We start from the raw sequence: 10,382 nt of genomic DNA on the forward strand, positions 1-10,382 counted from the left end.
TCTCAGATTTCATTTTTAAATTTTTCAAATATATTTTTCTATCTTTCTCTCAAACACCATATATTTAAGTAGAATTCTAACATCTGTTTTATATGAGAAATGAATAAAATATTTCCATCGAAACAGAGGGCATCAGCACTTATTTCTTTGTAGGGGGGCAAACGGGGGGGGGGGGGGGGGGGGGGGGTGGGGGGACCCTACCGCTTCCAAACCGGGCCCCCGCCACATTAATTTCCTCCGTATCACATGTCCCCAAGATTTTCTAGAGAAAATAAAACAACACTTGAAAATCTCTTTCCATTGTACTTGAAATCAAAACTGCCTTCAGCTGCCTGCTGGCTAAGCAGGTCTAGATATCAGTACATTACAACATCTTTGGAAGTGTGACTTCAGAGTGACAATTGCCCTGGATTTTTGCTATAGGTTCTTGAGATTAAAGTCAGAATTTCCTATGCCGAGCTGCCTAGGTAGTGAGGTGCTGTCGTTCTTGGAGGGGTTAAAATTGGAGCCACTGATGCATATATTTTAGGGAGGATTCATAAAAACACATCAGTGAAGCCTGGGAATCCATGACTGTGAATGAGCAGTGACCAATAGAAAGGAAAGAAGAAGATCCAAGAAGGCTGAGGTAAGCAATCTGAAGCCCTGTCAAAGTGGAAACAATAGATCAAAAGGTGTTCACCGTGACTGGTCAAAGTAGGTTTTATTTTTTCTCATAGGAGGCTTGACAGCATAAAATAAAAACAAATCGTTTTAGTCCACAGGTTTTTTTTTTTCCCCCCCTTCACTGAGTTTTAGCAAACTTCAGACCCAGACACAGGACTCAACGGTATATTCCTGGACAGCAAGGTAAACTATTTTTGCACTTTTAAAAACTTAAATTTATGAATTCAGAGTTCTGATTCATCAAAGGCAGGGTTACTGCTTAAGAACTAAAGTAAACCTCTATTCTGAAGAAAAGAATGTTTTAATATGTCTCTATTGGAAGATAACCAGAGCAGAATTCTGTGATCGTAAAAAATTCGACAGCCTGCGGAAGCAGCTCTGCACTTGTCATTTCCCTCAATTTAGTGGCACAATTGAAAGATCAACATTTCATAAATGATGCTTGCCTTATTTTCTCCTGAGGAATCAGTAAAATGTATTCTGTTCTTATTATCAAGCAATTGAATTAAATGTACATTGATCAGGATGTTACTATTTTATATATATATATATTATATATATATATATATATATATTATTTTTCCTGTTAGAACAATTTGTTGTACCCATGATCTTATTGATATTCAATGGAGAGGGTTTATATCTTTTAGATGATCATATATCAATAAGTGTTAACCTCTTCTTTCTTAGCAGCCATCCTGAAAATATGGAGCTCTATCTATACCCAAACATGTTCTTTGCTTTTTGTTTTGTTTCTTATCAACCATAGTAATGCCATAGGTGAATATATTACTTGCCTAATTGTGAGATAGAATTCATAACCCAAATTCCCTGGTTGAACTACTTGATTTTGTACTTAAAATAATAGAAGTCTTTCCCCACTCCCCAATAGAAAACTTACCGGAGGAGTTGAGCAACAGAGCAAGAGATTAATCACACATTTTTCTTCATATCTCAAAACCTTCCTTCACAACAAACTGCTAAAAGATTCTTTGATCTCTCTCTTTTTCTTTGGTTCAAGGGCCAAAGAGCCTGGGAAATCTCATCCAGATGTGCTGCTCATTTAGGAGCAAAAGTAAAGGCATATGCTCGCTTCTTAGAAACAACACAGACTCTCCATTTGACTTATTAAATGATCACTTTTTTTATGCTCTTTTATTCAACTACGGGTTTCAGGTAACTTTCTGGTATTAAATAGCTCGGGTTGGAAAAGCACTTAAAGCTCCTAAAATTTGCTTTCCATTTCTTAGTTTTCATTGTGATTGGGCTAAAACCAGAAAGCTGGAAGCTAGTGAGCCAGTTTCAGTGTTTGCAAAAATGCTTTACATATAGTGCCTACTGACTATATGCATACTAATTGATAGCTGTCTATAAGTGTTTGACATGTGCTTACCTTCCCCAAAGAAGCAGTGTTTACTGGTTATTTTGGTTACCCATAATTTTCTGAAGGTCAAGATATTCAAACATCTAACAGTTACACCCCCTATCCTAGGTACTATCATGGCAACCACAATCTGTTTCATCGTCTGGGTGTTATTCATAACGGATACCGTCTGGACTCGAAGTGTGAGACAGGTCTATGACATAAGTGAGCCAGAGGACTGGACTATGCATGACTTTGACTGTCCCAGGGAATGCTTCTGCCCCCCTAGTTTCCCTACTGCTTTATACTGTGAAAATCGAGGTCTCAAAGAAATCCCTCCCATTCCTTCAAGGATCTGGTATCTTTATCTTGAGAACAACTTGATAGAGACCATTCCTGAGAAACCATTTGAGAATGCCACCCAGCTGAGATGGATAAATCTAAACAAGAACAAAATAACCAACTATGGAATTGAAAAAGGGGCCCTGAGCCAACTAAAGAAGCTGCTTTTCTTATTTCTGGAAGACAATGAGCTAGAGGAGGTACCTTCTCCATTGCCAAGAAGTTTAGAGCAGTTACAGTTGGCCAGAAACAAGGTGTCCAGAATTCCTCAGGGGACCTTCAGCAATTTGGAGAACCTGACCCTTCTCGACCTGCAGCACAATAAACTCTTGGACAATGCCTTTCAAAGAGACACTTTTAAGGGACTCAAGAACCTAATGCAGCTAAATATGGCCAAGAATGCCCTAAGGAATATGCCACCAAGATTACCAGCCAATACAATGCAACTGTTTTTGGACAACAATTCAATTGAAGGAATACCAGAAAATTATTTTAATGTGATTCCTAAGGTGGCCTTCCTGCGGCTGAACCACAACAAATTATCAGATGCAGGGCTCCCTTCGAGTGGTTTCGATGTGTCCTCAATTCTAGATCTCCAACTGTCTCACAATCAACTCACAAAGGTCCCCCGAATCAGTGCTCATCTGCAGCACCTTCATCTTGATCATAACAAAATTAAAAGTAAGTAATCATCATGGTATGTCTTTGAGATGCTCATGATCATTAAACTTATTCTGTATTTTCTTTAAGAATAGCAACCTTGTTGGGTTTTCCCTCTCCCCCCCCGCCCCCCACACACAACTAATCTGCCCTTAGATTTCTTTTTTCAACTTTCAGTATTTTGTTTTTGTTTATTCATTCTCACACAGTCTTAGTGAACCAAGAAGTTCAAATCTTCAAATACTAAACTGGACTTTAGTAATCTACATTGGAGAAACTGAATGCATCTTCTTTCACTCCCAGGAGATTCCAGTATTTCTGCCTCACTGGGTAGATTTATTTGGGAAAATGTACCAAGCACCAACAACCTCATGAATAGTAAACAGGAAGGCTCTGATTCAGGAGGTATCAAAAAGGGAGATGTGTCCTAAAAACTCTGGGTGCCTGAAACCATCCTAATTAAAGTCTTTGCTTTAGATGAGATGGTTTCTCAAACTTTAGAGTGTGCAGATCAGTGGCTCCACCCCAGAGTTCCTGATGGAGTAAGTCTGGATGAGACTTGAGACTTCTCATTACTAACAAGTTCCCAGGTGGTGCTGAGACTACTACTCTGGGGGCTAAGCACTGGGAACCAACACCGTAGTTTAACATCTTTTGTTCAATTGAAATGGAAACCAGTGCTCCTGGATGTTGGTAAGGCCTTAGCACTGGTGGTGACCACCAAGGAAGAATGAATGATCCTTTCCTGAAAATAGGTTTTGATTAGGGGGAGAGAGAGGAGTGCCGAGTGCCTTGGAGGCAAAGGTACCATCAAGGGAAGTGGTCAGAGAAAGAAGTGGTTAGAGAAAGAAGAGGCTGTAGATGCTAAACCTGGTGTCTTTGCAATCCTGCCTGAGACCAGACTGATCCTGCTGCAGAAGTGGACAGTGTTGTGGTCTAGCCACAAGGGCATTGGAACCGGCCTGACACCTATCCATGCGTCGTCAACCCTGGCACAAGCCTTTTAGGAAGATAATCTCAGGAGACCTCTCCTGCACAGTCTTAAGAAACACATTCCTAAAATGAGAATCAGTCAGATAGTTTGTAGGAAAACGGCACAGATAATTGTCAGAAGGTTGTACTGCTTGGTTATTATTTATTAGCTTCCTTTAAGCAAATAATCACGCATACATCCTATTTATAAGAATAAATTACTTTTCCACTGGGAGCTGCTCAGTTATTTAAGATTTTTTTCCTTTTCTTTTCTTTTTTGGTTTTTCTACCAACATACTTGAGCATATATATCATCCAGGAATTAACAGAGAGGCTGCTGCCACATTGTTCCATGGTGATGAGACACATTGTTTAATCCTGTAGTCAAAAGCAAGAGATGCAACAGAAAGAAAAATGTTAATTGTTGAATCTGTTTTACTGAAACAGCCAACATTGACCTAAATATATGTTTTGTTTTGTTTTTCCTGATGAAAGTTCTGTGCTTCTACAGGTACATTCCTTGCCTGACAACAAAAATCCCATAGATAATTGATGTGGGAAGTGAATTTAAAGGGATTCCACAGAGATCCCTGTTTGTGAAGTGGGCAGTCCCCTGAGAAGCTGGGAACAAGGGTCTTTAGGAGTGAGACAGCAGAATTCAAGACTCAGCTGGGCACTCATGCCAGGAGACACTTACATAGTTACCCAAAGTTATACAAAAAAGAGTAAGACTCTGCTCTTCCTCCACTCACGTTTTTAAAATGTTAGTGTTTTCTCATATATTTCTATTCTTCTGTTGTTCTCATGCCTTAGCATACAACAAGATCATCTGGAAGGCTTATAAAACACAGCTTGCTGGCCCCGCCTTCACATTTTCTGACTCAGTAGGTCTAACAGTTGAGTTCCCAGGAGGTATTGAAGCTGCTGATCCAAGGACAACACTTGGAAAAATCACCAATTAACCCTCACAAGAATCTTGTTTGGTATCATTAAGAATTTCCAGAGAAAGAAACTGATGGCCAACTAAGTGAGGGTACTTGCCCGAGGACAAGGAAGAAATAGAATAGCAGGACCTGAGCTCAGGCCTTCCCGTGTTAAGTGTTGTTTCCTACTCACAGTATGATCCCAGTACACTTTTCTTTAATTTCCAGAATATAAGACTTCAGAAAAATTTCTATCCCCCCAGGTAAGAATAATTTTAACAGCAACAACAAAGAGGGATTGATTTATTTGTTTCTTAATGTAGATTTCAGGTGTGGTCATTTCTATATTCCCAGAATATAAATGTAAAATAAGAATTTCCCTGGCTAGAACTATTGGCTCACCATTATATCCCACTGTGTTATAATAACTGCTAAAGTACTTATTTCTTCTGGCTGCATAATCTACTCTAGTTGTTAACAAAGAGATTTCCAAGAAACATACCTTTTATATGAAGAATTCTGAGAATTTACAGGACAGTGGCCTTTTCTTAGGAAAAAAAGATGGAAATATTTATTTCTTCTGAAAAATTTAAAGGGCTTTAAATTTGGCAAAAAATGTTATCTCTTCAAGGAAGTTACTTCTTGGTGTTCTCTGAGAAACATCATAATTAATTTATGAAAATATAACTACATTTAGAATGCTGACTTCTCACATTACATCTATTCAGACATGCATTGGTTATGTGGCATAAGGGTAATAAGTATGGTAGCATGTTAAAAAGGACAGAGTCTCTCCAAGAAACAAGGCACCCTATATAGTACGAAAAGGACAAGGCTAGGACTCAGCTTTACCACTTACTTACTAACATACCTTGTGTGTATTGCCTTACCCGTCTGAACCACTATTCCTGCAATGCCTAGGTAGGGAGAATAATAATATCACCTGATAAAAGCTCTGTGATGATACAGTGATAATGTATGTGAAAAATTATATACACAAACTGCTATACAAATATGAGTCATTATTTTTAGCAATTCAATTAAAAATGGCATAAGATCAGAGCATAGCAACCTCGCTATAAGCATAAACTCATAGGAAGGCCATTGCCAAAATTAGGTGGGTCTCATCTTCTAAAAGAAGACCTTTTTTTCAAAATAGTTTCAAATGAGACTTAAAAGCAGTAACCAGATTCATGGTCGAAATGAGCTGTTATGCACACTTGTCTGAATTTTGCTAATTTAACAGGTTTTTATCTCCTGAATACTCCTAAATTTCGTATAGTCATTGATGCCAAGGGCTCTGATCCAAGGCAGGTGCATGATTTCTCACATCTTAACCATCTGAAAAAGCCGATGGGATATTTCCTGGCTTGAATCTTTGTAATTCAATTCTTGGCAAATGTATCCTTTCTAATTAAATACATTTAAATATAAAGATTTAAGGTTCTTTTCTGTAAGTATTATATATGTAATCTTATGCTAAACGCACTTTTAAAAAAACACTGAAAATTTTGCATTTTAAGGTTTTAAGCACTTTCCCTGATAATATATTGATTTTTTACCTACACATCCATCCATCCATCATCCATCCATCCATCATCCATCCATCCTCCATCCATCCGTCTACCCATGCACCTAACCATTCATTCTATGAACTTTTGTCTCTACTTCCAATATCCTAAATACTACCCATCTCCTTTTTTAGTAGTCTAAATATGCTTTATCTCACCTAGAAGCTTACAAAACAAATGATATATCTCGTATTCTTTTATTTCCATCATAGCTTTTATTTTTTTAAAGATTTTATTTATTCATTTATTTATTTGAGAGAGACAGGCACGGGGGGTGGGGGGAGAGAGAGAGAGAGAGAGAGAGAGAGAGAGAGAGAGAGAGAATGAGCGGTGAGGAGAATCCGCAGAGGGAGAGGGAGAAGCAGACTCCCCACCGAGCAAGGAGCTCAGTGAAGGGTCCATCCCAGGATGGGCAAACATTTAACCTACTGAACCACCCAGGCGTTCCCTCCATCACAGCTTTAGCGGTATGTCCCTTGTGCTCTTTGCAAAGTGAAATCAAATATGGAGTGAGATGAGTGTATGTTGCACATTTTTTAGGGTTACTTTTATAAAACAGATATGTTTAACCACCAACTACAAAAATGGTTTGTATCTCTGGCACTTCCATGAATCAGGCTTCTAGACCCTCTATAAGACTGTTGCATGGCTATGTGGTCTTCCCACACCTGGTCTCTTCTGTTCCAATTCATTAGTTCATGCCACCTTTGTCTCCACAGATGTGAACGTCTCTGTAATATGTCCTCCCATACTGCCTGCAGAACAAGATTCCTTTGGTTATGGACCTCACCTTCGCTACCTCCGTCTGGATGGCAATGAAATCAAACCACCAATTCCAATGGATTTAATGAACTGCTTCAGGCTCCTTCAGGCTGTCATTATTTAAACATATCATCAACATTCTAAAATCAGCTTAATGAGTTAATATTTCTGAAATGAAATTTGGTTACCATATATAAGACAAAAGTCACATTTCCAATTGCTCTTGGCCACTGTTTTTGTGTAGCTTATGTTTTCTGTTCAAAGATGCTTTCCATCAATGATATGCAGCACAGTTGGCTTTTCTTTAATTAATAAAACAGACACAGAGTTCAGATAGTTTATCAACTCAAAGATAATTCTTTTTTGTCTCTTTCACAGCTTACTAACATCAAATAATGCAATTGTACTGTTATGCAATATAAGGGGCATATTTGTTTGCATATGTTCAAAATTGCTAATGCAGATATTTTATTGATAGTGGAAATATAGTAATCTAACAGAAGATAAGGAGATCTGAAAAAATGAGGTATTTCTTTATCTAATTAATTTCAGATTGCTAAGTAGCATTTGTAAGCATGAGTGTGATATTTAGCTCAAGAATGGATATAAAATGTATTAAATACTTCATGAAAGGAGACTTTCTAGTCAATACCAAATAATAGAAAAGCAGTAATTTTTACTTCACTGCTATTTTTTATATCTACTATTCTTAGATATAGTACAGTGTTCTCTATCAATTAAACAAATCCTAAGTTTTACATTCATTATAACACATTTCTGACAGAATCTTAGTGTTTTAACATTTGAAATCCACTTGAACTGCAAATTGTTCAGCTCTTATATTTACCAGTCATTTTGGATTTTTTTAAATAAAAAGAGTGAATGCTTTCTAAAAAATAGTAGTAAAATATTTATTTCAGGGGCATTATTTACAAGTTTTATTAAGAACATATTTTAATAAAAAGTGTTACATAATAATAGTTTCCATTTTTCTACCATGAATATATGCATATATATGTTCTCCTACCTTTGTTTTTCCTTCTCTTCTCATAAACATAAGAAAAAATTTGTACTTTAATCACTTAACATAATTCACCTATTTCTCATGAGTTAGAAATAACCCAGGATTTCATTTAGTAACAAAGTATAGTTTACTTTAGGCTTCTAATTTCTGAGGCATATCTATAAATAATAAATATCCCATAGATATTAATACATGACTTTATATTTTTCAAACAGTATTCTGATATATGCTATAAAATTTGATATATTTCCCTAGAAAAATGATCATATATGTCTGTGAAACATCAGATTAAGGAAAATCTAACATGTTACTTTACAACAAGATTTCTCAGAAACTTAATATGCTATTCTATAAGGGGAATTCTCAAGAAAAGAACATATTATAGTTTTGCCTACTTATTTTCACTGAAAACTTATATGGGGTTAGGAGGGAAGAACTAATTATTATATTTTGAACAGAGTTTTAAAAATGCTGGCTAAAGGCAAGAAATGAAATTAATTGACATTAAGAAGAGAATATTTTTAAAAGACTTCACAGCACATAAATAAAATTATTAAATTTATGTCATGAAAATACAAGTAATCAGATGTCATTAGGCTGGGGAAAAAGAGTATGTTGAGAGAAATATAAGAACTTTAAATATTTGAAAACTTGCCATATGAGTAAGGGATAAAATGTATTCCAGGAGCTCCAAAATGAAGAGTAGAACATATGGGTGAAATGTACATGGAGCCGTATTTTAGTTCTAGCTAAGGAAGAATTTTCTACTTGTTGTTCGGAGTCATCTAACAATGAAAGCAACTTTTCTTGACATGGAGTGCAAACAGAGAATGAGTAATGGTTCAAAAGAAAGGTTATAAAAGTAATTCCCAATCTTGAAGCAAAGTTGTAAAATGTTCCTCTATGACCTTTTCAAGTCTAAGAATTTCCTCCTTCCCTCTCTGTCCGTTCTTCCTTCCTCTATTCCTTTCGGTCTTTCTTTTTTCTTTATTGATTTCCGAAAATATATATTGAGTACCGTATGCATACCAGACTATACTACACACTGGGCATATAATAGTTTGTACTATAGTGGATAAGACACCAATTAGGTGAAAATCACAACAATATATAAAATTTATCTGTGATAAATGCTATTAACAGAGAGCTACATAGTACAAAGGAGTTACTAATACTGATTTGATATAAAGATTCTCTAAAGAAGTAATGATTAAGGAAACATATAAAGGATGGGAAGTATTGAACACTTCTTTAACCCTCTTGTTTTGTTTGTTTGTTTTTGTTTGTTTTTTTTTTTCTTTAACCCTCTTGTAAGAGAAGAATATTTCAGACAGAATTTAGACACTGTAGTTTCCGGGAACAATTTAGAAGTTCCTGAAGAATTTTAAGCCAGAAGGGATTGTGTTCATTGATGATTAATATCATGTAGTAGTAAAGAACATTAACACTGAAGCTAAAATTACTGAGTTCAAACCCCAGCTTTCCTGCAATGTGGTCCTGGGCAGAATCTTTAAATTCTCTGTGCCTCAATCTCTCCTCATTTGTGAAATGAGGACAAGTAATAGCACCTACCTTATGGTGAGAATTAAATGAGTTAGAATATATAAAGTGTCTTGAAGAGGTTCAAACACATGGTAAGTGCTAAGTAAGTCTTTATTATTATTGTATGCAGTATCTAGCTACACCGATCTAGACATGCATTTATGTGCAAGCTTCTTGGTGTAGTGAGTAAAACTGTTGAAAATTAAGACTAGTTGGGAATAGATCAGTTAGGATTTTAAGCTTATAGCACAAATTAGAAAAACAGAGGTGGCTTAAGCCATGATGGCACTGATGGTGTTGGTAGAAATGGAAAGACAAAGACAAACATGAGAGAATTAGGAGGTAATATTGTCAGGGTTTGGTGGTTGATTGGATAGATAGGAGCAAGAGCAAGGAGGTGGTAAGGTTTCTGCTTGCAAAACTGAATACATGCCAGTGCATTTTCTAAAAGGAGCATGCTTAGAAGAGTATGAGTTTGATTTTAGTTGTGGTTAGTTTAAAATTATTTTGATTCATCTAAGAGGTGTCAAGTGGTTTTTGAATGAGGATTTAGTTAA

The 10,382-nt window shown here is 36.4% G+C and overlaps 1 protein-coding gene across 2 annotated transcripts; it reads left to right on the forward strand.

Annotated features, from left to right (window-relative positions):
* The first annotated feature begins 400 nt into the window (after positions 1-400).
* On the forward strand, positions 401-8,112 carry KERA (keratocan). Of its 2 annotated transcripts, none has more exons than XM_055336529.1 (3): positions 401-628; positions 2,159-3,052; positions 7,217-8,112. In XM_055336529.1, the coding sequence occupies exons 2-3, from the start codon at positions 2,167-2,169 to the stop codon at positions 7,381-7,383; spliced, it is 1,053 nt and encodes a 350-aa protein (XP_055192504.1). In that variant the 5' UTR covers positions 401-628; positions 2,159-2,166; the 3' UTR covers positions 7,384-8,112. The 2 variants fall into 2 exon arrangements, with proteins under 2 accessions (XP_055192504.1, XP_055192503.1); XM_055336528.1 differs by lacking the exon at positions 401-628 and adding an exon at positions 676-849.
* Positions 8,113-10,382: the final 2,270 nt, after the last annotated feature.

This window comes from Nyctereutes procyonoides, unplaced genomic scaffold (assembly GCF_905146905.1).
Source record: "Nyctereutes procyonoides isolate TBG_1078 unplaced genomic scaffold, NYPRO_anot_genome, whole genome shotgun sequence".
Classification (NCBI taxonomy): domain Eukaryota; kingdom Metazoa; phylum Chordata; class Mammalia; order Carnivora; family Canidae; genus Nyctereutes; species Nyctereutes procyonoides.

Coding starts and splice junctions, on each gene's coding strand:
- KERA (XM_055336529.1), top strand. CDS start 2,167: ATGGCAACCACAATCTGTTTCATCGTCTGGGTGTTATTCATAACGGAT. Junction 3,053..7,216: donor TGATCATAACAAAATTAAAA/GTAAGTAATCAT, acceptor TTGTCTCCACAG/ATGTGAACGTCTCTGTAATA.